Source organism: Lonchura striata, chromosome 3 (assembly GCF_050655825.1).
Source record: "Lonchura striata isolate lonStrDom1 chromosome 3, ASM5065582v1, whole genome shotgun sequence".
Lineage (NCBI taxonomy): Eukaryota > Metazoa > Chordata > Aves > Passeriformes > Estrildidae > Lonchura > Lonchura striata.
In genome coordinates this window covers 60697706-60724329 of record NC_140705.1, presented here as the reverse complement: position 1 = coordinate 60724329, position 26624 = coordinate 60697706, and the positions used below count along the sequence as shown (strand labels likewise).

The window sequence follows — 26624 nt, the reverse complement described above, 5'->3', positions numbered from 1 at the left end:
AAGGAAGCTAAAAAAACAAAACACAACACAACAGAAAACATGAACAGGTGAACAGCAATACCTTATTCTTTCCTCCTCCGTTTTTCTCACCATCTGGTCACGGTATAGGACTTCCAGAACAGCCTCTCGTTCCAATTCCTTAAGGAAGTTCAGATTAAATTCACAGGCCATTTTTGCCAAATTTCACTATTTCACTTGTTTTGTAGACTCCTGTTCTATGGCTTCCACTACATCCAGAGCAATGTCTGGGTGTTTCCCAAATGCCTGTGCTCTTACTTGACGAGTTTCACTGTGTCATACCCTTGAAAAGAAAAATAACTGTCTGTCTTTGCACAGATCACCATTTAAGTGTCTCTGCTACCAAAGAGTATGAACAGTTATCCAAGTCACAGCAGTCTTGACTTTTCATATGCCCTTTAACTTCCTTTTCTTTTTTCCACTGAAAACAGTTCCAAAAGAGATGAGAGCTTCCGGATATGGCTTGAACTGGCACCAAATGGAGGGACAATGAGATGGTGTAAAGGAATGGCAGAAATTGTTCAGGTTTCTTTATTTAGTCTTGTGGATTTGAGATTTCTGAGCCTAAGGGAAAAAAAAAAACAAACCACCAAACATTATCTCTTCTCATCTCTTCATGACATTTCAAATAATGTGAAGGACACATTTTATTATACTCAAACCTTTCATGCAGTAATTCAGACACAGGAGAGGTTTTAAGACAGTCCTATTCTTCAGAGAGGCTCACCATATTGTCTTGTAGCACTCAGGCACATTTTTTGTACAGTCAACATAGAACAACCAATAAAATAAAGCTTAAGTCAGTTTTGAATACAGGCTTACAGGTCCCATGACTCTCATACTGCTTGAGACAAAAAGGAAAAAAGAAAAGACCTCTAAGTCACTTCCATCAGTTACCTGTGTCTGTTAAGTCTAGATAAACAATTTGATACCAAATAATGCTATTCTCTTTGCTAATACACAGAGACACAAAAAAGTTAAGATATATACTATTTCCAGCTCAGTGAACTAATGATTTTGGTCCCAAACTGATAAAGTACAAATATATGCAAGTATAATGTTGAAACAGAATCACAGCTGTAGTTTGGATATATTCTGTGACCTTCACCTTTGCAAAACCCCACTAAAATATAAAGTAATTTTAACATACTTTGCAGTAAAGTCAAGAAAGAAGATAATTATTCAACCTAAACCAGTTTACACCCCACATTAATTTTTGATATTACTGTCTAACCTTTAGTGCATATTACTAGAAATGTAAGACAATTCCACTTATGGTACACCAATATTAAAGGTGTGTATATGAAAACTGGTTTAAGTGTTTCAGACTTAATCTGAAGTAGATACACATGGTCAGGCTCTAGGCAGGTGTAGCCACTGGGACAGAAGGGAAAAGCTTTCCCAAAGCAGTTACTGATGTTTCACTGATGGACCTCAGCTGAGAATCTGACCAACCATCTGCATTGATGGATCATTATTTGCAAATGCTAAGTTTTAACCTTAAAACAAACAGCTAAACCACCAAAAGAACCCACAAAAACTTCAGATATATAGTGACAATGCATTTTTGTCAGTGCAGGGAATTACTTTACATGCAGTTAAGTTACTTGATTGTCCACCAGAAAAAGCAGAGGGTGATAATACATTTATACATAAACAGGTTGCATTCCATTTGTCTATGTATTTTTTCATTAAACCCTTCAACAGACACCAAAATTTCACAGAAGCTTGAGTTCAAGAAAAAAAAAAAGAGTGGTTTCCTGTGGAAACAAAAGAGACAGAGATAGGCATAATCATGTTTTATTTCCTTACCAACTGCAATTTCACAGGAAATTACTCATTTGAAACATAAAAAGCCTGAGCAATTTTTTTTTACACAATAGATGTCATTTTCAAAGGCCCCTGCATCCTTCACTTCATCTTTTAACTTATAAATACCTCCTGGGATTGATGAGCAAGTTTAAAACCATCAACTCCATTTAAGTCAAGATAATCTAAAGAGGAGTGAGTACAAACTCTGGTGTCTCTGCCCTACAAAGGACACCAAAACATCTATTAGAGGGCAAGCCACATTTGCATAAACTCCTAAGATTTTGGGCGTATCTAGAACACCATCAGAAAATCCCACTGAAGCATCAGTAAAAGCTAACAAGTGCATGACAGTCAATACTACATGGATTCTATAAAACTCTGCTCTGGTAATCTTATAGAAAATACATGAATGTCTTATAGAGGTATTAAGAACGTGCCACAGTAAAACAATTACAAAGAGCAACACATGCAGTTAAGCAAGTACAGGAAGAGTTGCTGATGTCTCCTTCAAATTATTTTTTAAAAATCTAGCTGAATAATGAAGTAGCTTTAAGAATAAATAAAGTATTAGAATATTACAACCCTCAAAATGAGAGATAATCCTTGGCCCCACAACCAACTTGAATTTATTTCACAGAGGTGTTCAAATTGGACTGAAAATTTCTCTACCATTGTGAAATAAGAACTTTTCTCTTACACCAAAGCTGTCTGCGCTAGAGTAGATTTTTGGCAGTAATGAAGAAGTGTTTTCAGCAATGACCCTGTTCGACAAGAAGAAAACCTCAAAACTTCAGAGATGCCCTTCTTTCATGTTCTCCCATTGAACCCAGCTAGATAGCTTTTACACAGTCAGCTAACCTCAAAGCTGAGCATCTTCTACATTAAACCAAAAGTAGCAGCAATCTCTTCAGTAAATATCACAACGCTTCTTCCTTTTCAGCACAATGTTCATAAAAATATTCTGTTCAAGCATTTAAGTTATATATTTATCATTATTTATTATTGCATTTTGTATTTAAACTAATGCAGGGTCAGGCAGCTTGCAGATGGATCAGTAACTTCTTGAAAGTATCATAAGAAATCCCAAAGCTATTGTAAGGGAGAAGGGATGTCAAATGTGGATACACCTTAGGAGGGAGATTCAAGCATGCAGAGTACAACCTCAAAAAAACATGCTTTTTTTTCTATCAGGATAAAATAGTACTCAGTTCTGTTACTGAAGATCAAGCAAAAAGCCTACCTTACACTAGATTAAGTTTGCAAAAACAGCTTCTTTTCTAAACTTTTAAACTTAAAAAATTACTGGCTTAGCAAGCTTTTCCTCAAAGCAATTTTACAAGTAATGTATTATTGATCTCCTTTCAGATCCTTACGCATCAGCGAACCAATGTCAATTAAATAATTATTAATTAACAGATCTTCTAAAGTCAGTTTTCATTTACTTGGGGTAATTGGATTACTTTATCCATTAACCCAGAAGATGGCTATGACACCTCAGTAGCAAGGAACAGATTAAGAAAGTTCAGAGTAGAACCAGTCTCAAAAGCTACTGCAATTTGTGGCTGTTTTCTATTCTGCTGAGACCAATCATATAAATTCATTCTTAGTTATGAAAAGTACAAATGTTATTTTGTACTACCTGGCTGCAACAGTTTAGCTCTCACATCCCTACACGTGCATATGAAAATTATTAAGTTCTTTGATAATGATTTACCAAATTCAGTCTGTGATATTAATAACATCCACCCCAAAATTCAGAGTAAAAATAAAACCAAGTAACTAAACCTAACCCAAACAATTAAGTTGCAGGTATGGTTTTTCCATTAAACCTTTTCCAATTTGAAAAAAACCCTGACAGTAAATAAAAATGCATCCTCCTGTGCTATGTCATACAGAATAGAGTAAAATTATGTCCTTACCTCTTCAGGAGCCATCAAAGAGAGACATCAGGAAGTAAACTACTTATAAAAGATGAGAAGCAGTCTTACTATTTAATTATCTCTCCTTAAAGAAATCTGGGGGCTGTTCTCCACCCCCTTTCCTTCCTCTGGGCACTGATACCGCTGATGGATGTTCAGAGGAGCACCCCAAAACAGCTGAAAGCAAATGCGCTCAACAAAGAGCTCAAGTGTTACTTGAACTTTTGCCAGGTCTCTGGTTTTGTTAGCAGCAACAAGCAAAGATATTTGTTTTTCTAACATTAAAAGGAGACTCAGCACAAGAGACTACAAGAGCTGACTGATACACCAAAACATGCTCAGTGTTCAAGCCACACACAGGAAGAGAAGTGGCTTTGAGTTATATTTCTTTTTCTAACACCCTAAATGTGAAAATACTTCTAACCTCAATATCTCCAGGACTTGCACAGAAAGCTTGGTTTGTATAATATACAGCTCTTTACTGAAAACAAAACAGTTTTCTATTAGATCTATAAATAAAGCAATTAGCCTAGATAAAAATTCAAGAGAATTCAGTTTTTATGCATCTGCAAGAAGAAGAAAGTTATTTTACCTTATTACTGGAAACCTGATCTCAGGTAACAATTGAAAGTTAAAACATTATTCAGATTGGACATCTTAAATCTACCACAGAATTAAGCGTGGGTAATGAAGTTCAAAATTACATCCTAATTATTTCTAAGTCTGGAGAAAAGAAGAGGTTATTCTTACAGCTCAAGCTCGTTTCTTGTTCCTGGCTCTACCAAACTGTGCATATAACACAGAAGCCCTTCTTAACTGTTTCAGGTGTTTTAAGATTCGTGATTTCTAGTCAAAATGAAACAAAGCACAGCAATTCTACTCACATGGCAAAGTGCATGTTGTTCCCCTTCTAAAAAAACTGCATTTTTATAACCTCATCAAGCTAAATAGGTTCAAACATTTCCACCTGTGTATGTCAAGTTTAACATCATGGAAGACAAAGCAGCTGTTAGTGGGGCATAGAGCTATGCATGTATGCACCATGTTTGGATAATCTGGGTCTTAATTTTAGGCAAAACTTTAACTGAATGGGATGCCAAAAGTAACCTGAGGCTTCTAACTACCCAGTGACAGATTAATTGTACCCCAAATCCAGGTTGCAGAACATTAGCCCTACTACCAGTTTCCCCCTAATATTTAAAAAAAGCCTTAATTGCCACATATTTACCTCATTGTATTTTTCCCTCTCATCCCTGGATGTGGGAAACTACTGTATTTTATACATGCCAAGAATATAACCAAATATACAGCTGTTTATGCTTTTGCTCAAACAAGCACCACTTGTTCACTCTTACCATAGTCCTGACCTTTTTGTCTCTGTTTTTTGGAAGCAGCAAGCACAAGACTTGGAATGGAGCTGAGGATGTGCTTGGCACCCAGCCACAGTCCCATTGTATCCCTCCAAAGCGAGCGGAGCTGGTGCTGCCCGCAGGGTGCCCACAGAGCTCCAAAGTGAGGTGGCTGGTCAGGGTCTCCTTTTTCAGGAAAAACAGGAGGCAGAGCCTGACACAGGGCTGGAGACAGGATCAAAACTGTTCAGTCAGCACGCTCAGGCCCCAGAGCTGTAACTCCCTCAACCTTCTTGAAATACAATGCCCAAAACTGGATACAACATTCTTTGCACAGTCTTACTGTGGAGGGCAATAGGAATACTGCTTCCAGGCTCTATGTCCTTTTCAAATATTTTTCTTTTTTTTTTTTTTTTTTTTTTCTTAACGGCACCATATGAGAAATTGAGATAAATTGTACCTAAACACCTCCCTACTCCACGTGTCTATGGAACAGCTACTGAGTGAGCTGGTCCTGCACTTGTGGGGCTGGTTATTCCTGCTTCCACATGGCCCTTTGCACTTGTCCCCAGTAAGTTATTTCTTCCTCCATCCAGATGCTTTCTGCAACTCATCCAGGCCCCTCCGAGCCTGAACAGCATCTGCTACTGCCTGGAGCATCTCTCAGGGCTGGTAGCATCAGTGATTTAGACACCTGCAAACACTGCACACACACAACATGCAGGAACTGTGACAAGGGTGACCTTTAATTTCATTCTCCTGGTTCTTGCTATGTCTGCTAAAAATCATGCCATCTGCTTAGGACTCTAAGAATTCAGATATTCTTCTGTGGTGGGCTGACCCTGTCTGGATGTCAGATGCTCACCAAAGCTGCCCTGCCACTCCCCTCCGGCTGGGTAGGGGAGAAATATACGGAAAAGACAGGCGGAGCTTTTCTACTTTTAAATTTTCCCCAGTTTGTGACCTAGGCCTTCTTTTCAAGCTGTTCACAGAAACAAGAAGCAGATCCTCCTTCCCTCCTTGGGGAGCAGGGGAGGACCTCCCAGGGAAGGACCTCTTGGATGGCTGAACACGAATGCCAAGCTGTAGGTACGGAAAGCACAGCCGTGGCAAGCGGCCCCCAGCCTCTCTTAGCCACGGGCTCCGGGACGTGTGACAAGAACAGCACGGCCCAGCCGAGCGCCATCTCCCGCCCGGCTGCCGGCCGCCGTCACTGTGGCAACGGCGCCATCTTGGAGGCCGCTGGCCGGGCCCAGCCGCGGCGGCGCGGGCGCGCAGGCGCAGTGCGGGCGGCGCGGGCGCGCAGGCGCAGTGCGGGCGGCGCGGGCGCGCAGGCGCAGTGCGGGCGGTGCGGGGGCGGTGCCGGTGCCGGTGGCGGCGTGAGGGGCTGCGCCGGGAGGATGGAAGAGTTCCAGACGGGAGAGGAGGTAACGGGATGAGGACAGGCGGAGCACAGCTTCCCGCCTGGCGTCTCCTTTCAGAGCCAGTGGAGGGTCTCAGGCGGTGTACGTCCGCCCCGGGTCCCACCCCTCGGCGTCCCCCGCCGCCATCCCTGTCGCTTCCCCCAGGGCGGAGCCGCGTGTCCCAGGCACCGGCGGCACACGGGCCAGCCTTTGTTCTGCCGCCCCGGGAGCCGGCCCCTTGTCCGGGTGTTCACTGGGCTCCTCGGCTGTGGCTCCAGCCCCTGCTGGGTGGGAGTGTGGCCGGGCAAAACCCGAGCAAGCTGTTTCTGTGCGGAAAGGAGTGCAAGCCTCTCGTCTGCGTGTTACAGGCGCACGGATGGGGCGTCACGCCCCGTTCACGGAGTGGGATAAATCAAGGGTCTCAGTTTATCATCGTGCCAAATGACCCCCTGTTGTTCCCCCGCAAACGCAGTGCTGCTTTTGCAGAGGGACGGTGTCACTGAGCTGTGACACTTGAACATCCGCGGTGTGACACAATAGCGAAGCAGCGAGAGGGGCGAAGGTGTGTCAGGCTTGTTCCCCTTCTAAAAGCCTCGTCGTCATGGAAGGCCTGGCCTGTGTTACAGTCACAGACTGTTTGGAGTTCTTTTAAGTATATAATTAACATGCTTGAACATAATTCTTACAGCTGTTTTCAAAAACGTTTTTAGAATTACTGAAGGGTATAGTGCTGCTCTGCAGTTTGTATGTGTTGCCCCTTTTAAACAAGGTGTTGGAAACGTTGGATGCTTGCTTTGTGCCGAGAGGGAATGTAACCGATTTTTTCCTCCTTTATTTTTTAATCCAAAAAAAGTTCTTATGTCACCTTATTAAAAGATGATATAATGATGAAACGGGTAGTGTTGTGTTATTTCATAGTTCAGTTGTAGCACATATATCCCAAATTTGGATATCAGAAATTTATGTTCATTTTTGTCATTACAAGAAAGGAAGAAGGTTGAAAAGTAACATCAGCCCTAGAAGTGAATTCTCAAATCTCTCTTGTTTCAGTACAAATTAGCTTTCAAAATACCTTTGAGAACTTGGGCTGTATTTAAATAATTTTACGTTGGTGTGAACCATGTTTGTACTCACTCAGGCATTTCTGAGCAGATTTTGTGAAGAAGAAAACTGTATGTGGTTTAGCATCTTGCTTGACAGCAGTCTTTATGTCTGCCTGCATAGCATGTGTGCCATATTCTTAGGCTTTGTGGGAGAGAGTGGTTTTTGATAATTGTAGCTCTTACTTGGTTAAATACACCGCTGCAGCTTAAAATGCAAGCACCTGTAAAATGCAGTACTATGAAAATAAATGAGGCTTGTTAAAATTAAATGCAAGTCAAGAAGATGAAAATAACAAGCAATTTGCCACAACACATAAAAGCTTTTAAAAATGTTGAATTGTACCTCTAGATCGGTACAGAAAAGGAACTGCCCAGCTTGTTTCCCAGGATGTGCTGTTTCTTCTGTCATGGAGAATGATCAACTCTCATTTTTCTGAATATCACATGTCATTGAAGCTGGCTAGACTGGTGTAACTGCATCCTGCCTGCACACCTGAATTACACTGTTGTTTATTTCTATCAGCTGGAGAAGCTGACTGACCTCCCAGTGAAAATCCAGTCAACAGTTGACACCTGGTTAGGTTCATATTGACATTCTTACTCAATCAGTTTGCCTTTATGTGCCCCTCTTCTGTCCTGGTTTGTGAGGTGAGGCTGCGAGACACCAGCGGTGACAGGGTGGGGCGTGAGTCCCCTGTCAGTGCTCCCTGGCCCTGTAAGTGGCTGCCCCAGCAGAGGGGACAGCTTTTTCTAACCCCCTGACATGGGAGGCAGCAGGAGCAGAGGGAATGAAACATAGACTATTAACCATACATGTAAATGGGTGGTAATTTTAAGATCAGTAAAATGTTGGGGCCTTCACTGTCTGATTCCGCGTGCTTAACTTCTGCTCCCTGGAGACTGAATGTCCAGTGAGCTACATTTCCCCTTTGGTTTCCAAGGGGCAACTTTCTTATCCTAGGCTGAGACTGTCAAGGCAGTTCTTCCTTCAGCTCTGCACTGATATTTTGTCCACATTGGTGCCCTGGAGGTGTGGGTTCCATTTAACTGCCAGCTGAGGTTATCTCCGTGAGCCCGCTGTGATGTACAGACACTAGTGCTTGTTGGGAAAGGGGAATATATGTGTACACAAGGGCCATACATGTTAATTTAAAATGCTTCCAAGTTAAAATCTGAAAGCTTTCTTGACTCAAAAGGCCAGCCAATACTAGTTCATCTCTTACTTTTCATTACTTTTCTAAGAAGGTTAACTTGACTGGGCTGAAGGAGCTAGAGTACATATATATGCAAATAAAGGCAGACTTGGTATCTTTTGACTTGCCAGAAATCTGACAAGCATAAATTAAATTTCTGGTGCATGTTATTAATAGAGCTTGAATATTATAAACAGAAGAATGTGTCCACTCATTATTTAAAATTCTTCTATTTCTTTTGTAGGCTTCCTTTCTTGTTGATGAAGTCAGCAGCATCATTAAAGAGGTAATGTAAACATTTTCATTTTGTTGGTGTGGAAATTTCATATGTTGAATGCTGTGTACTAAAAGGCATTCAGTAAAATGTGGTAACTGATATGTAATAGATTTCTAGGCAGGTTGCTGTCAAAGTACAGGTAACTTGGTTAAACCAGTGTATGGACTTTAGCAGAAATGATACCAAGCTTTAGCTGTGATATATATTGAAAATCCAAGTAATTTCATACACTCCGCTCTTGTTGCAGCGCATCCCTATTACAATTTGTAGGGGATGTTTTGTGTTAAACACCATAGAAATAGATTTTGTGTTTTAGTAAAATATAGGAGTTTTTTGTAGACTGTCTGCATATGCATGTTACTGTGTTCTTTTGAGATGCTTTACTCCTAGGTGAATTCTTGTTTGTTTGCAATGATTGAACTATTCTTGTTGCAAAGAAACATGAATTTTTGGGCTGGAAAATTTCTAGCAGGATTTGGAATTCCTCTTGTAGACTAGTGCAGTCTTTTTGTCGTTGCAAAATAACTGTATAACTCTGTAAGTTGCATATACTGCTTTAATACATGGTCCTGTCTCTTCTGAATTAAATTTTGTGGTTATTTTTAAAATAATTTCTATGATGAAAAATGTGCCAATGAAAAACATGTAGGTTTAATGTACTTTTATTTATATCTTAAAGGGAAACTATCCTCATAAGTAAAACTGATTATTTGGCTGGAGGCTTATGCTCTGTTAGTAACTAGCAACTACATGGGTCTTCTGTTTTAGTCCAGGGGTTTGTCTCCCAAAAATTATTCTGCTCAAAAAACTGGAATTTATTTCCATAGAAAAATATGAGTGAATGAGCTATTGTACTGTGCCTTTCTAAATTCTCTTCAGGACTGTTTAAATGCAGTGCCCTTTTCATAACTATGAATGTAGGACTTTACAAATAATCTTAAATATCACAAAATGAATAGAGCATGGGATCTTTGATGATTTTTCCTATGCCTGGCTTGGACTCTGACCTGCATGTTTTTAATAATTGAAAACACTTCCAACAGCAAGTGTGGACCAGCAGTATTTAGGATTTTTCTGTGGTTATGGGGTCCATGTTGGAAGGGGTTAATGGGTGCCTTGCAGTTGACAGCAGTGCAGCTCCTTGACCCGTTTGTCCCCTGCAGGCCATAGAGGGTGCTATCGGTGGCAATGCCTACCAGCACAGCAAAGTGAACCAGTGGACAACAAGCGTGGTGGAACAAACCCTGAGCCAGCTCACAAAGCTGGGGAAGCCCTTCAAGTACATCGGTGAGTTCAGCTTTTGTTTTTTCTCTAAAAGCTGGGACAGTCAGGTGCACCAGTAGGCAGGGGATGGGGGAAGATATTAGGAAGAGCCTTGTCTGGAAACTGCTCACAAGCATGCATGTTTGCTTGTGTATGTGTGTGCTAAGCTGAGCAAAAATGAAGCTAAATGCTAATTAATGTTACTGAGAAATTAATCAGAGCTTCTCTACTGAATAACAGTGACCTGTGTGATTATGCAAAAGAATGGTGCTGGGCTACATACAGCAAGCTCTTGCTTCTGGGACAATTCCAGTGATGGTAAGAAAAACAACTCTTGGATTTTCCAACTAGCAGCTTAATGCCAGTCTCTTTAAGAGTAGGCAGCATATTTTTCCCTCTTCCCAAGTTTGTAATTTTGGAGTAATAGAATACTGTTAGGTATTTTTTCCATTTGGCTGTGATGCTAACTGGGCTGTATATTAAATGCTTGGCTGTTGTGAAAGCTTCATTTCGAAGATTCTTAAAGGAAACGTATAAAAATGCATATGGGGCATGCATGTAATCTCTTTAACTTCCTTCTATTTCTGATACCCTTATTTTTGTATTTGCAGGAACCTGCACTGTGAGATGGGAGAATAAGACCATGTACTGTATTGTCAGTGCCTTTGGACTTGCATTATAATTGCCTTGTTCGTTCTCTTTTCTATTCCATCTCCACTCAAACTGTGAATACCTGAACAACTTGTTTTTAATGCATTTTTTAGTAACTTTTCTTCAAAGGTAGATATTTGAAAACATGCTGTTACCTGTTCTATGTTTGTACCTAGTACCATACCAGTATTTTCTATACTTTTTTATCACTTAAAGACTTCTCTTCAAGGTGCTAATACTGAAATCTGCTGCAGTGTAAACACTTTCTATAGATTTCTTTTCTTAGACCACTGTAAATGAGACACTGACTTTCACACTTCGTACTTTTCGTTAGCATTAAATTATTGAAATTCATAGCCATTGGTGTGATTCATTTAATCTTAAAATCTTTCATTACTGGGGGGAAAAGTTTTTCAATAATTTTTTCAATTATCTTCAAGATAGTTGAGGTACACACCACAATGTAAAGCATTTACATAATTTTGCCAAAGTCACTACAAAGTTGCAAGAAAACTAGATTATATTTATCAAAAAGTAACTTGGCTGCATTTTTGGGAACTGTTTATCTTTTTGTATGGTATTTAGAGAATGGAACAATATCTACCTTCACTGAACAAAGGTAAGAAATTTTTCACATTCTGTTAAGAGAGCTTTAGTATGGGTTCAGTCTTCAGTCAGAAATGATACAACACCTGTAAGAAGAAAATATTTAAATCAGATTGAGTAACATGTCCAAAACAGTCATAAGGGTTAGAGAGAAACTTGACATGAAAAGAATGAATCTTTGCTCTCTTGAGTTGCTAAGGAAGTTTTATCATCTGGATGCTTAGATACTTTTTCTCCTTTCCATCATGCCAGAATGATGCTGGCAGTGTAGTTACCTACTGAACTATTTATTTACACTTAAAAGAAACAGTTTTGTGCACTTTGAGTCAATATTTGCTTCTTTGGTCAAGCCATTCAGACATTCCTTGTCCTTTGTTCATGTTAATAATAGCAAATCCCTTGGTCTTTTGGTGTTTGTGGGTTCGTGCATATGCTGAGCTGCAAAAAAAACCCAACAAATGTTTTGAGATGCTTGTCGGTGTAAAGGCTGCATGGGCGGAGAAACCCCTGTTGCATTAAAACCAGAGCTGTGCTACAGAAAGGTAGATACAGTTGTATAGGTGGTTTTAAATGTGCGCAATAATCGGTACTTACAGTGTAAGTTCTAGGGCTACAGAACAGGGTTTAGAGGCTGTGGATTTTTAGGTGTTGGGTTTCCCACTCCCATGATTCAAACAGTGCTTTTCTTTAAAATTGCATAGCAATTACTGTTTAGGTGTTCTACAATAATTGATAATTTTAAGTTTTCATTACCTTCAAACACCTTAGTTTTAAGCATTTTTTCCAGCCAAAGTAAAGCATTTGGGTGATGAGCTGTCAGAGTCCTGGCTCTAGGTAATTAACTGGCCTTAAAAAAAATAAAACCAAACTATGGATGGAGCATTCAAGGTAATTATACAGTCAGTCTCTGCTATCTCTTGCTTATTGCCATGGCTCTTCATACAATTACAGCTACAGAAGGGGGGCACGGCAGCACCAGTATGCAGAAGAGGAGGAGGAGGAGGAAGAGGGAAGCCATTTACTGTCCCTGCCACAGATGAGTCTGATCTGTGTTAACTAAAACCTAAGAAAATGGCTCCAGGATTAACTGCTGCTGCTAATAGAGCACCACCCTATCTGATACTACAGCCACGAGTAAGCTCCATATCCATTTGTGCAGGAAAGTTTGTGGCCATTTTATTCAGCACAGGAAGATTTTGGTCTCCTCTCGAGTTGATATAAGAAATGGCATCACCCCAATTAGCAAGTGGTGTGCTGATCACTTCTGCAGTCTACCAGCTATGAGCAGACTTTTAGAAGATAAGAGTTGCAAGAAGCTGATGAATGACATCAGCACCTTCACTATCTTTAAACCTGTTTTTTATTACTGGCATTAATATTCACCAGGAGAATTGTCACTGCCGGCATGGCCATAGCAGACTTTGCAAAGTCACACCGTGAAGCCATTTGAAAATGCCAGGTCCCTTACGTAACCTGGCTGGAATATTTTAAAAACTTAGCAACCTATCCTTCCCCCTTAAGTCTGGACAAGGTAATACCCCCCCGCAATAACACAAAGCATCTGCAATGACACAGCTTCTTGGAACCCATCCTTATGCAATTAACCAAGCTTAAATACGCATTAAAAATGCATGCAAACTGCAAATATATGTAAGTCATGAAAATAGTTTATGAGAAGGAAACTAAAATTCAGTAGAAGGAAAACAAACCTAGGATACAATATAAATATATAAAACTTTATTATGAACATATTTAACAATGATTTTGCACATAAAGTCTTCCAAGAAACTTCCTCAAAGTAAAATACTCAGATTTCCTTCATATTTCACATTAGCATGAAGTTTTACAACATAAACAGATAATTTGCTATTATTAGCACAACTTATAGATACACAGAATATTTAACATGTCCTCATGCACACTTTCTCAAAGCAGCATTTAATTACAGCTTCTCATTAAACAGAGCATTTGCATTTATCTTACACATTTTTATACCATTTTGGTACACAATTTTTCCATATTTTCATTTTACATATTTACAAACTCCTAAAAATAGTTTTACAGTAATGCAAAAGTTATTACTGGCATAAGCAAAAGGAAATGGTTGGGGGAATTAGGTGACTATGGATGAAATGTTGTCATTTGGCTCAGAGAAAGACTACAGATCTAAGTCCTAGATGGAACTTTCTCCCCAGTATTGGTACCACAGATCCAGTGCACAAGCTGTTTCTCACTGGTGTTAAGCTGCCTCTTTGCCAGTCCCAGGAAAGTTTCCACCAATTTCTACACCAACTGTATTTGTAAACCAAATGCTACAGAAAGTAGTTGCTATGACTGGCTTGCACTCAATTATTGATTTCTTAGAAGTCCCTTGCAATCACCGTGTACGTGGAAGTCTCGCATTGATGGATGTTTGCTCTAGAGCCAGGATCACTGTGTGCTGTGGGGCCTTCCTGTGTACATTACTTGTTTTGTACAGTTGCACTGGTTATGGAAATAATTACTTTAGCAGTAATAAAAGGAAAGCCAGGCTAGCTTCTTAAAAAGATTTCTTCTGTTTGACCCTTAGATTTCAATACTTTACTCAGAGATTAACTTATGCCACCTACTCCCAAACTGTTTACAGCCCACATTGGAATATTCTTCAAATACTGTCTCTGCTCTCCAATCATGGAAATAAGAGGAGTCTTGCTAGCAAAACTAGTTCCTCATCTGCTTCATTGCTTTTGCCATCTTACTGTATATGCTATTTTGCATGGCAAACATGCAAAATATATGCTTAAATATAATCTCTAAAAATAACCACAGAAATTATTTTCTCACTATGTTCATAGTGAGATACTTTAAAGTACACATTCCCCATTCTTAGCTTTTCTATTTCCACTTTGAATGTAGTGATGTAGTGAAGTTTACTCAAACAAACCAGCAAGAGAAATGGGTTGAAAACAGCTTAGAAAAAATAATCTCCAAATTAGATTAAAAATGTGTTTTTTAGTTAATGAAATCCCAAGACACTATTTGAGAGTTAACTGTAACAACCAGTTCAGACTGTGATAAGAAATATTGATGTACTTTGCACAATGGTCAAATTTTACCTTTTATAACAATTTAGGAGAGAATTAAACAATATCATAGGAAAAATATTTGAGTATGTAAGAATTGTGTAAATATCAGTTTTTGAAAACCTATTTGCTGTTCCCACTGTTACTCCAATGGAACTTGAAAGTATTTGGCTTATGTAAACAATGTCAGATTGGTTGCCAAGTCTGATTCTGCACGTTCAAATGGGGAGAGTTATCTCAGAAATAGTAAAAATGAGAATGGACTTGACAATTTCAGGATACAGAGAATCTCCCATACCCTTTCAAAATAGTCTAAAAAGAAGTGCTGATGAAGGTACATTTTACTAGTTTTCTGAAAAGAAAACTACCACTAACTTGAATTATTTCTTTAGTGTTTTCTTATATGTTCTTCTAAAGTAATACCGATTAAGAAGTTAAAGGGAAAAACCTACTTTTCCTCCCCAGCAATTTCCTTGCTTTAGCCATACAACAGTGCTTTGGCTTCTAACAATGAAATGATCCCTGGCACAAAAAGCTTTTAATTTCAGATAGTCCCCAAAAAATTTCACAGCGCTACATAATTTTAGAACATTTTCCCTTTCTCTCTCTCTCACACACAATGTCTCACGACACATCTTTAGCAGAGCACTGATTTAATCTGAACTATTCCATAACAGCAGGGGCACAATCACACAAATCAGTTCCTTTGGTCCTCTCTGAGTGAGCTGCTGCCTTGTGCAGCCTCCACTTTGTGATTTTGAACATCCACCAGCAGGGCATTGCAATGGGCACAGTCTAGAGACGTTGTTGCATTACAGCACAACAAATCTCCTTTTTCCCCACTATGATTCAGCAAGTCTAGCAGGACTTCATTGCACTATTCTGCTTAAACTACTTCAATGATGAGCACAATTCCTGGCTGCAACCCAGCACCATATCGTAGTAGATTAACTGTGCTTTTGGGAATCTTCTAAAGCAGCAGGGCAGAGAAATTTTACAAGAGTAAATCTCTCTTATAAGTACATGAAAAAAGGAGATACTTTTGGAAAGGTCAAGTATCTGAAAACAAAAGTAGTTACACACCAACATCTTAAATAAAGAACCTAACAATGGTGTAGGAGAAAATCAACTTCTAGAGAAACAGCAGCATCGTACAAGGAATACTTAATTCCCATAAAACTTTGTTCCAGCACAGACTGGAATACAGATAACCACAAAATGTGCTAGTAAGAGTTCCCATCATACAGATGGTGACTGATATGACAAAGAAGCTGAACTGTACACAGAACATTCTCACAAGCTGACTCAGGCATGTTCAATACATGAGCAACCACAACTGTTCCTAGCATGTAGAGTAACTATGCATTAATACAACTTAAGGGAAAACTGATGCAGTGAAAAAAACCTCTAAAAATGAAATGTTTGGAAATTTGAAACTGTAATTCCTTAGAAAACTTTCATACTTTATTCTCTGCAAGTAACAATCTCCTTCAGCATACAAGGCCAATAAAAAGCCAGTACTGGCTTCCTTCTGAGATTTGTTGTTGAAACATTTCCATTTAAAAGGGCTGTTTAAAAAAACCAACAAAGACACTTCTGCTGTGGCAGTAAAGCATGTCATGAAACACATATTATACAAATAATTTTGCACCACTGAGATTATTCTGGCTCATTAAAACTTGCCTATTTGACCATGTCTTGCATTTATGAATCCAGTAAATTTACTGAAATGTATTTTTTAAATGGCCTGAAGTCTGTATCACTTATTTGAAGGAAGAATAGAAAGCTTGTGTCTTCTTTCACCGATTAAAAAAAAACAAAACAAACAACAAAAAACCAAACGAAAACCAAAACACTTCATTGTCTGCCTCCAGCTTAAAAGGCTAAGGTAGAAAATTCAAAGGGAAATGAGGCACTTCATACCACTGTGGACAGTATACAAAACAGCTAATGTAAAATGCAACAGATAAATGGCAGTATGCTATACCTCATCCTAAAGAAAAAAAAAAAAGGAAAAAACTAAAACTGAGCAGCAAGGAAGCAATTTGAAACTCAGTACACAATCTGTGAGTATTTTAAACTGAAATAGACAAAGATTTTAGTCCACTGACATCCAGTTATTAGGCATTTTATAAGACATGTAAAAATTTTGGTTTCTTCAGTTTTCACTACAACCACTTCCATCATTTGTTTTCTGAGTTTTATCCTTGTAAACAGAAACAGAAGCAGGATGTCCTTCCTGGGAGCTGGTGTTCAGATGACAGCAGACTGTAGGAACCAAAGAAGTTGTCCATCTAGGAAAACTTCAGAACTTGCTGAACTCCAGATGCACAAGTCTGTCTGCACTGAAACCAGTCAATCAATCACTGTCTGACTCTTCTTTATACTTTGCTCTAATAGCTTGGCCATTCTGAAGAGGCATCTCTTCATAGTCACTCCTGTGAAACAGACATGTGTTGTAACTTCTGAACACGGTGTTCAGATAGGAAGTTGAAAATAAAGAGCAAAGTTCTAAACTACATTGAGGCATCAAACTGTTACTTGGGTAAGAAGCTGATATCTGTTTCTCTTCCTTGTGGGAGCTATCAACAACACATGATTTTTCTCCAGAGGATGATGCATAATAAAAGTTATTCCAGTGAAAGCCATTTTTCACATGGGTTTGCAAGAAGCAAGCTGGCACTACCACTGCTCATCTAACTAACCAAAGGCAAGCTATCCCAGCATGAACTTGTTCAGGTTACTGCAATGTTGGTCCCATCCTCATTGTTCCAGCCACTTCAGCATCATTGGTAAGAGGTGAAAACATCACGGGTGTATTTCAGTGTCCCGCACAGAGACACCTGATTGGGATGGGTCTCAAGTGCTACTGTAATGCTCATATCACATAAAATCATCCAAGTCAAGGAAGTTTTGCTCAACTTGATTATTATTCGTTCAGTAAGTGCTGGAGACTTAAAAAGCACCACTCTCCTTCCCTGAAGCATTTACATATGAGCTGACTCTTTGCTAATCCATCTGACTCCTTCAGTCCTTCCAGTTTAAAAAGAAGCCCTTTCCCTTCACAGCTCTTACTCCACAGCTTCACTCCATGTGCTACCAACATCATAATACTTTCTTACCTATTTGTATCAGTGCCATGGCATTCCCTTTTAGAAACCAAAAAAAAGAAAAAAAATGCACTCTCATTGTATTTCTGTTTCAGAAAAGGCTAAACTTTGATTATTTAGGCAGAAAACTTTCACTAACAAACCCTTCACTTAATTAACATGTAAAAGAACATTACAAAAATAACACACCAGAAGTAACTCTCCATAGGTATTTTTCAATCTTTCTTACCCATAAATCACATCGTCATCTGAATCATTCAGCATAGAAAAAGCAGGATTGTCTTTCAACTGTGATTCTGGAAAACACAAATAAGAGTTAATTTAGTGTGCTAAATAAATGTGACTGTACTGCTACAACACGGTAGCAACAGACACAACAACTTCCAAGGCAGTCACAACCACAGTTCAACAAAACTATATCCAAACAGGAATTCTCTCCTTTAAATTCACTACCCTTCAGCCACATAATTATAATGTTCTTAAGAGTTAAGGAGACAACATTAATTATCTTATTTTTAGGTAAATATTCTCTGTTGTCTAAGTTCATTTCCTCCCCTGTGCAATTTCCCATGTCGTATTTCAACCTGCACATAAATTGATTATTCTTAATAAAAATTTCATATGTATTTAAAAAGCACAGACTTCTTGATTATTTCTAAGCTAAAAATATAGTAGACCAAAGTTGGAGTCCCTTGACTGCAAGTCAGTGATTATCCAGTTATTCTCTATTATTGAAAGAGATGAAGGAAGGACTTGTACCTTTATGGTGAGATGAAAAGAAACACATACTTTCCAATTGATATTTATAACAATTCCCTCTAGCTTGTTTTAAGGGCTTATTTTCTTGCAGAATCTGTGCTGCTTAGCTGCCAGTTCGTAGTTATATGCAAGTAAAATTCAATCTGCCAATTTGCCATAGCAACTTTTTTCTGGGAGCATTTTACCTTCTGTTGTCTACAAACAAATATTTCTGCAACCCAGCAGAAGGCTTCCAACTTTATCTGCATCCAGCCAGTTCTTTTTCCATTCTGGATGGAAAAATAGCAACTTTCTGGAATAGTTTTGTCCATCTCAGCTCTAAATTAGAGGAAGGACAAGCTCCACTATTTAGTGCCTTTCCCCTGCACACTTTCAGCATACAAGATACAATTGGACAGGTTGCTAGATCATCTCATCTAGGCCTCCTTTCCCATGAAAGGTTGGGCCACATCATCTTGCCAGGTCTCTTCCAACCTGGGCTCTTCTATGGTTCTGTACCTTGAACAGAATGCTTAAAGCAGAGAATATAATCAGTAAAAATATTTATTTTAATGATCTGTATCTTTTAGTGAGGGAAATGCTTTATAATCATCATGTAAGTCAGACTGTATCCTTTACATCACAGTGCAAAACCAGAATTGCCACTGACTCAATCCTTTGTCTCCCCTTACATGGGCCCAGTGCAGCCCTCCCCATAGCAAGTTCTCCAAAATTTCTCCCATATTAGAGACCAATTTCACTCATACTTTTCCAACAGCATTTGGATTTCAGAGTCCAGTTTGCCAGCATGCTGATGTATTAACTTTTGTTAGAACGAAGTACAAATGAAGTGAAGTTGATCCTTAAGGGCTGTCTGAGTAATTTCAAAAGTTGGTGCATTACATGCAAATATCATGCTGACTGTAAACTTGATCTAAGTGCACAAGAATTCAAGCCCAGCTAGTCAGCTGATTACATTTAATGTGTTCCTTCAAATTTCCAATACTAATTTTCACAGGAGCAGCGAGTGCAGCTTCTGCTCATGTTAACTCAAAGTGAACTGGAACAGTAATGAGACAACCAGAATACAAAGACATTGCACAGCATCTGCTAATATGACAGTTCTTGTCATCCACGTTTTCCAGACAATGGCTCACACTTACCATACAGTGCATTCTTCGAGGGGGAATACACGAAGGCTAATGTGTAGAGATAGAAGTTCAATAACCCATAAAATGATAAGAATTCTGCTGGTAATAAGTGTTAAGGACATTGCTCAATATAGTTCCATACGTATTAACTTCCAACCCATACACAGGCTGTTTCAATGGAAAGAATGTTTACCTTACTCAAGTTTGTGAGCGTGAATGGCTAAACAAAACTACATGTTTTAAATTCAATGACAACTAATGTACTCAACCTATTTCAAGGTAAAACTCCCACTGAAAACAAAGCTTTAACACAAGTAACATTTGCTGAGGTAATCCTCTGCTCTTGAGCAGTGGAGTGTATGGTCAGTCAAATAGTTCTGCTGCCTTGAATGCTAAAAAAAAGCAGAATAAGTCGGGTGTTCAGGTGGGTTTGGCTTGGTTTATTTTTAAAAAAGTTCCTCGGCACAGTGAGGAAGAAAGAAGGACAAAGAACTACATGTGGATAGAACTCTGAAGATGGTTTCTTGCCATTGTTTTAGGTGAATACTAAAGGTTTTATATATTGTTTTCTCCTACCTCCCAACTCATACCTAAGCTAATCAGCAACCAGAGCAGCTGCAGTCACACAGAGCAAGGATCTCATGGCTCAGGACAGGAATTCAAGTCAGAATGCTGCTGGCAACAAACATCAGAAATAGTCTCTCCCAAGCCACTCAAATTCTCTACTGTGACCTGTATCACATGTAGACTTGGACCAATACACAAATGCATTTTCACTAACATCAAAATTATTAATTTCTCATATTTTAGTATGCCCCATGATAACTGGTAAGTAGAAAGCAAACAACTGAGGCAGCACATACAGCCAAATTTGCCATAACATCTCATTAAAATTAGTTAAATATGCATAAAGCATGCATATCTGAGACTTCATTCCTCTTGGAGAGTATCACAAGCAGTTGTGATGCATGTGATGTGGACACAGTAGACTGAGACTGTCTAGATCATAATTTTATGAAGAACCATTGCAAAATGCTGATAGGAAATAGCAAACAAAACAGACTCAACTTCAAGAGTCCACCTAGAAGTCAAAGGTCTCAGTCTTAGGTACATCATTTTAAAGCACATTCTGCCTGAAAACAGATTAACATTCCTACTTGAGCAGTATCACAGTACAAGGATATAATTCTGATAATGAGTTGAGAGCTCAGCAACAAAGTTGTCCTGTAGAACTTGTGCTCCAAAGCGTAGGTAGAGTATAACAATGCTGTGGGGAAAAAAATAAAGTATATAAGTGTACTGTGTCCTTAGGCTGCAAAATCGAAATAGTAGGTTGATAGAAGAGTATATGAGAGAATAATTATGCTAACATGCTGACCGTTTATTTTAAGATACATTTGCTTTGCTAGTTCTAAATTAAGAATGATTCTTTTGTGATTAAAAGTTAGCAGTCAGCTGAGAAAAGCAGAAATCCTCAGATTTCATCCACTACAGACAATCCAATAGTCAACAGCTTTTTGAAATAACAGCTTGGTGTAGGGAAAACAGATATTAACAGTAATGTAAGAAATCAACATTAAACTTCTGCTTTGACTAAGTGAAGCCTACAAAACTCCTGAAGAATTCTGCCAAATTAACTTCTACATCCAGCACTAGCATGGTAATCAGAATAATACAAAGTTAGCTCAAAAAGACTCAAGAAGAGTTAAAATATTAAGAAATGCTTGCCATCACAATATTAAAAGGTATTCTTCAGTTTCATTTACTAATTTATTACAACAAAATGTATTCAAAGCCCTGAAAGAAAGGTTAGAAAAGCTAGAGTACTGACAAATGTACTTTGAAAAGCCTTACCTAATGACAAGCACTACAAAGGTTAATGCAGTCAAGAATTTTAACCTGAGATCTGAAAAAGAATGAGAGAAGTTTTTATCAGTGAATTTACACCTACATCTAGGAGAAGCAAGCTTGTTTGGGAAGAATCAAAAGAAGTACTGCTTACCAACATAAGGCATGTTTCGAAGTTCTGAGCATGCCCTCACTATCAGGAACAAAAGGTAGAGAATATATGTGGTTGCCACCACAAGGAAGAAGATTTTCATTCCCTATAAGGAATGGGAAGTTAGGTTTTATTATTTAATAAGATTTCATCTATTCCTTCTTCTGTCAACAGAAATAATTCCCAAAAGTACAACATAGAAAGGTCCAGTTATGCAGGGAAAGTAGGCTCATGAAACAAGGATGGTGATACATTCAGGGAGGTTTTTGAGAAATGTAAAGAAAGGATGCTTAATAGAAACCAGGATTTTGTTAACTGTTTTCAGAGTTGGCTGAATATCAGTAATTTTCTAAAAACACAGCTCCCAAGAACAATACAAGGACCCATGCACATCAATTCTTGCTTTACAACAAGAAAGTCTGAAATTTACTAGGGTAGGGGACCTTGGCAGGAGTTAAGATGTACAAAACTGAATAACAGACTAAAGGTTTTTTCTTTCAATCCCAACAAACTTGTGGTAGCTAGTCTCCATATTTGCAAGACAATTTACTTTTCTCAAGGGGACAGATATCAATATGGTCTATGAATGATCTAAAGCAAAACCAAAAGTACTCCAGTCAGAATAAGACTGCCTGACCAGCATTTTCTGTTTTCTGAACTTTGTTTTAACATTTTTATAAAAGAACAGGCCCTGTATTTCCTTACATTGCCTAACTGTACCTGACAATTGGACAGCAAGAGGTAATTTCTGACTTACCTGGAAATTACCTGTATCAACCCTGTATTGATATGTAGGGTCGTGTACTTCATTCACACTAGAACAGATTCAAAATGAAAAAGTGGTATTAAAAATGCACATTTCCAGACAAAGTTAAAAAGACAAGCTGACCAAGAAACCACTCACAAAGAAAAGGTGTAAGGTTACTATGTAGAGTTTATAACAAAAGGATTTCGCTGTGCAAGTTAGCGCAATGCTATTAATTCCAATGAAGTCATGACAATTTACTATATATAACAAACTAAATTTGAAGAAATATGGAGGATGTAAATTAGGATAATAATTTTTATGATCCCAATTATTTTTTAGAAAATGTGTATTATGTAAATTCCTACAAGCCTTCAGGATTCCTACAAGTCTTCATGTTTCAGAATCTACATTTTATCCTTAGAAAATTGTGGCATGAGGCCTTCCCTCATAGCAATTTTATTAATAGCACGAGTACTTCCTGCAACTGCACTGCTTTCAATAATGTAAAAGGGCAAGGAGAAGGTATCTTCCTTCTGACATAAAACAAGAGGCAAATAATTGAGACTAAAACAGTATGGAAACTACAAGTGTACTAAAATGGATGAAGTTTTCTGGGTGGGGAAGAGTGACACCTTTATGTTAACACAACAAATTGGAAAGAATGGAGAACCACTAAACCAAGCAGAAGAAAAATTCTGAGTAAAGACAGCATAGCTTGACTAAGCCATGTCAGTACTAGTTGTGCAGGTTTAATAGTCAAGAAAGTCTGGTCAAACTATGTCCATAATTAGCTACAGAGAAACTGTTGCTTCAGCTACTAAATGCTAATTGAGCCATAGCACTAGAGTGATTCTTGCAGGGAGCCATAACATAGACATAACTGACAAAGTGGTCATTTCTAGATCGCACTCAGATTTATGAAAGTATTTACTACTAGGTTCTCCATGGAGAACCATTTTCAAATCAGTCACAATTTGCAGAACAGAAAGATGTAAGAATTTGAACTCCATTCCTGTATCACAATCTGAGCATTAAGAAATAGGTACCACTAGGTGTGGGTTCTCTCCTTGCTTTTTCTACCTCTGTTGGGGTCAGGATTGAAGGCACTTGAGATGATAGTTTGCACTGAGACTCAGGTGTTTATTGCTTCTTATCAGTGCTACAAGTACACCCAGTCTTCTCATTCTGGAACACTCAGCTCATACATGTGCAATACATTTTAAATTACTTACGTTTGCCATATTCCCAGTGTAACAGAGGCCAGCCACAACAGTCCAACAATAAAGAATTTGGGCAGATAGAAAGTTAAGCACTTCCTTTCCCCCTGTTAAGAAAACAATAGTGTGGTGAAAGAGTGAACCCATTCTTGAGATTTTATTAATTCTTGACAGAATAAAATAAATATCATCTTTGTTTCACTCAACATGAACTGGATTAAGAGACTTATCTTTCACATTTTTATCCTGCACAACTGACTAGAGAAGACATTATATTGTATAATTATTTGTGTTAATGAGATAAAGTAGAGTTGGAGCATCCTGTTTATAAAGTCCAACATATTTCACTGATAATGCAAATACAGGTATAGGCTCCAGAATTCCTACTTCTCTTATGCAGTATTTGAAAGTAGTTTAAAAAACCAATCAACTACCACATACAATATCAAAAACCTTCAAGGAAGAATGAAGCATAATGGCATCATAATTCTGATGACTGTTCCATCTACTTAACTTAGGCTTGGTTGACTCAATCTACTTCACTATAAATCCTTCTAACTCCAAGGCTTCATATATTACATTGTACTTTATCAATAAAATAACAGTCTATTTTGTAAGAATTTGATTTCATTTTTGTCACCTTTTGAGAGAACTAAACAAAACAAGTTCTGTCTCCTCAGTAAGTAGAAGATACTGTTGCCTCTTTTACCTGTACTCTTATACCATGGTAGACACAAAGCCAGAACAACAACAGTGCACACAGAAACAGTGACTGGAATAGATCATCCAGCATTCCAGGAAACCAGCTGTTCACCAGAAAAGAAAGGGGGAAAAATGGATCTGTAACAAAGAGAGAAAAAACCCTTTCAGTATGAAAAGTAAAGCAGAATCTATCTTCAGCAGAACAAAAAAAATACTAGATTTTTTTCAAATTACACCAGTAAATTAAACTGAAGCTTGTTTTATTTTAAAGAAATTAACAAAGAAAATGGTGCCTCCAGCAGCAATCCACTCTGCTGTAGAAATAATCTTGAATGGTTGACATAATTTCTAGAAGATTTCAGATTTTATTAGACTTTCTACTAAACCACTGTTAATGGTGACAACCTAAAAAATTATCATATAATGTCTAAGATGCAAATACTATTTTGGTACTGCTAGGAAGTGCTAGAATTTGCTGTGTTTTACTGGACTAAAATTAACTTCCATTTTTAACTAAAGTGTGAATATCTGAAAAATGAAGACGACAGCAGACAAACAGAAATGGAAAGGTTAAGTATGGCAGGCACCTATTCCAATCAGAGCTTTAAACAAATAGCTGACATCCATGTGACTGAGAAGAACAAAATCCACCCACTCATTATGCCCTTGAATTTGCTACACTTGGGATGGGTTGGTTTTTTTTAATATTTAGTTTTCTGAAGATTTATAAAGAACTGCTCATAAGTTCAAGAAAAAATTCCATTTTGTCTTCTTGGTCTTTTTTTTTTTTTTCTGCTTCTATTTTAAAAAATAGAAGCAGGAAAAAATTCTATTTCTAAAAATTCAAGGATATAAGTACCATTGTAAAGTAGCAAGAGAGGAAGTAGGATGGACATCCATTTCTGCTCAATACCCCAGTCTCTCATGGAGAATTTCCGCAGGGAATGTGCAAACAGACACTACAAAACAACAGCAACAATTTGTAAGGAAGGAATACAGCCTTCAATGGCTTAACCAGAGCTAAGAAAGAGCACAGCACACTGCAAAGGCCTTTGCCACTGAGAACACTGTAAATGGGAGCCAGGTCTCCTTTTTCTATTTCAAGTTTGCTCACTGGCCCCAATGCAAATTACCTATTTTCTCAAGCAAAATGAGAAGTAAACCAGCCTGTACCTGAAAAATCAACAACGTGAAAAAAAAGATGTTGCCTCATTATTGGTCACACACTATCAACAACATCCACTTGAATTCAATTTTTTAAAAAGCAGATTGAATTTTATATTTACAATTATCTGAGCAACATCATCTGCAAGAAAAATGCCACAGAATCATGCAGTACTTTGGTATCTCTACTCTGAAAATTCAGAATTTTAGGTTTGTTTTTTTTTTACAAACACTTCCAGGAGCCAAGACAGATTAGAAAGGAGACATCATCTAAATCATAGCATAATTTAGGTTGTAAGGGACCTCTGGAGGTCATCTGGCCCATCCTCACATGCAAGGCAGCAATAACTTTAATGTTAGATCAAGGTCAAACAACCCACACTCTGGCCATCCTATTCCTGAGCCTAACTCCACTGCAAAACAATACTCTTCTTTAGCATCTCATCACAATTTTCTTTGTCTAAGCAATTTTTTTTCTGTTTAATCCAAACCCAGAGTTTAGAAAAACAAGTTTTCCCATTTATCTTATTTTCTTAATGTCCCTTCAATACCACTTGTTAAAACATAAAAGCAGCAACTAGGTAAGTATTTCAGAAACATTTTTACACCCATTCAGTGACATGTCAACTTTGCTGCCTGGGGTTAAATTCCTAAACGCAGCATTACAGAGCATGTTATCAGCTGCCTACATAATAAAACTCCAGAAAAGCTGCAAAAAAATCTTACCGTGACCATAAAAGTAAGAACTACAAAGACAAATCGGAACCATATTTCCACTTGTGAAAAGGTTGGATTATAGGTCTTCCACTACAAAAAACAGAAGAGCCCAATGAGTAGTATTTTGACAAACTATCTATGACATAAATAATTAGCACTTTACTGCAGATACTGAAAAGTTCTGTGGGTTTTCAAAATTCAAAGGTTTAACCAAATTCCACTGTGTCACCATGGAAAAATAAAGACAAATCTACAATTACAGGACTATATGATAAAAAGATAGGAAAAGCAGCCTAGTAGCCTTGCTTCTCTTTTATCCTGCCACTTCTAACATACTACTGTCATATGCTAAAGTACTCTCAGGACAAATAGGATAGCCTTCATTGATCTCAACTGCACTTTCAATAAAAGTTTGAATGCCA

The 26624-nt window shown here is 38.2% G+C and overlaps 3 protein-coding genes across 7 annotated transcripts in view; 1 reads left to right on the top strand and 2 right to left on the bottom strand.

Annotated features, from left to right (window-relative positions):
- The window catches only part of SYTL3 (synaptotagmin like 3), a 35541-nt gene extending 29226 nt beyond the window's left edge, over positions 1-6315 (bottom strand). Inside the window, exons 1-2 of one of the 4 annotated variants that reach the window (XM_085575282.1) lie at positions 4500-6315; positions 62-582 (exon numbers count right to left, since the gene is read on the bottom strand). In XM_085575282.1, the coding sequence (XP_085431408.1) occupies positions 62-171 (110 nt within the window). In that variant the 5' untranslated portion in view covers positions 172-582; positions 4500-6315. Of the gene's footprint in view, positions 1-61; positions 583-680; positions 3727-3749; positions 4193-4341; positions 4455-4499 lie in introns of those variants that run through there. The other 3 variants (XM_085575283.1, XM_085575280.1, XM_085575281.1) reach the window with 3 other exon arrangements.
- Positions 6316-6436: 121 nt separating this feature from the next.
- On the top strand, positions 6437-11344 carry DYNLT1 (dynein light chain Tctex-type 1). The gene is made up of 5 exons (XM_021540429.4): positions 6437-6525; positions 9042-9083; positions 10238-10361; positions 10578-10655; positions 10949-11344. The coding sequence occupies exons 1-5, from the start codon at positions 6499-6501 to the stop codon at positions 11017-11019; spliced, it is 342 nt and encodes a 113-aa protein (XP_021396104.1). The 5' UTR covers positions 6437-6498; the 3' UTR covers positions 11020-11344.
- Positions 11345-13309: 1965 nt separating this feature from the next.
- The window catches only part of TMEM181 (transmembrane protein 181), a 41294-nt gene continuing 27979 nt past the window's right edge, over positions 13310-26624 (bottom strand). For both annotated transcript variants that reach the window (XM_021540428.3, XM_077782152.2), the window contains exons 7-17: positions 26212-26292; positions 25181-25280; positions 24329-24459; positions 23635-23726; positions 22412-22469; positions 21658-21760; positions 21510-21561; positions 20840-20922; positions 19668-19757; positions 17996-18062; positions 13310-17094 (exon numbers count right to left, since the gene is read on the bottom strand). In XM_021540428.3, the coding sequence (XP_021396103.1) occupies positions 17016-17094; positions 17996-18062; positions 19668-19757; positions 20840-20922; positions 21510-21561; positions 21658-21760; positions 22412-22469; positions 23635-23726; positions 24329-24459; positions 25181-25280; positions 26212-26292 (936 nt within the window). In that variant the 3' untranslated portion in view covers positions 13310-17015. The remainder of the gene's footprint in view (positions 17095-17995; positions 18063-19667; positions 19758-20839; positions 20923-21509; positions 21562-21657; positions 21761-22411; positions 22470-23634; positions 23727-24328; positions 24460-25180; positions 25281-26211; positions 26293-26624) is intronic.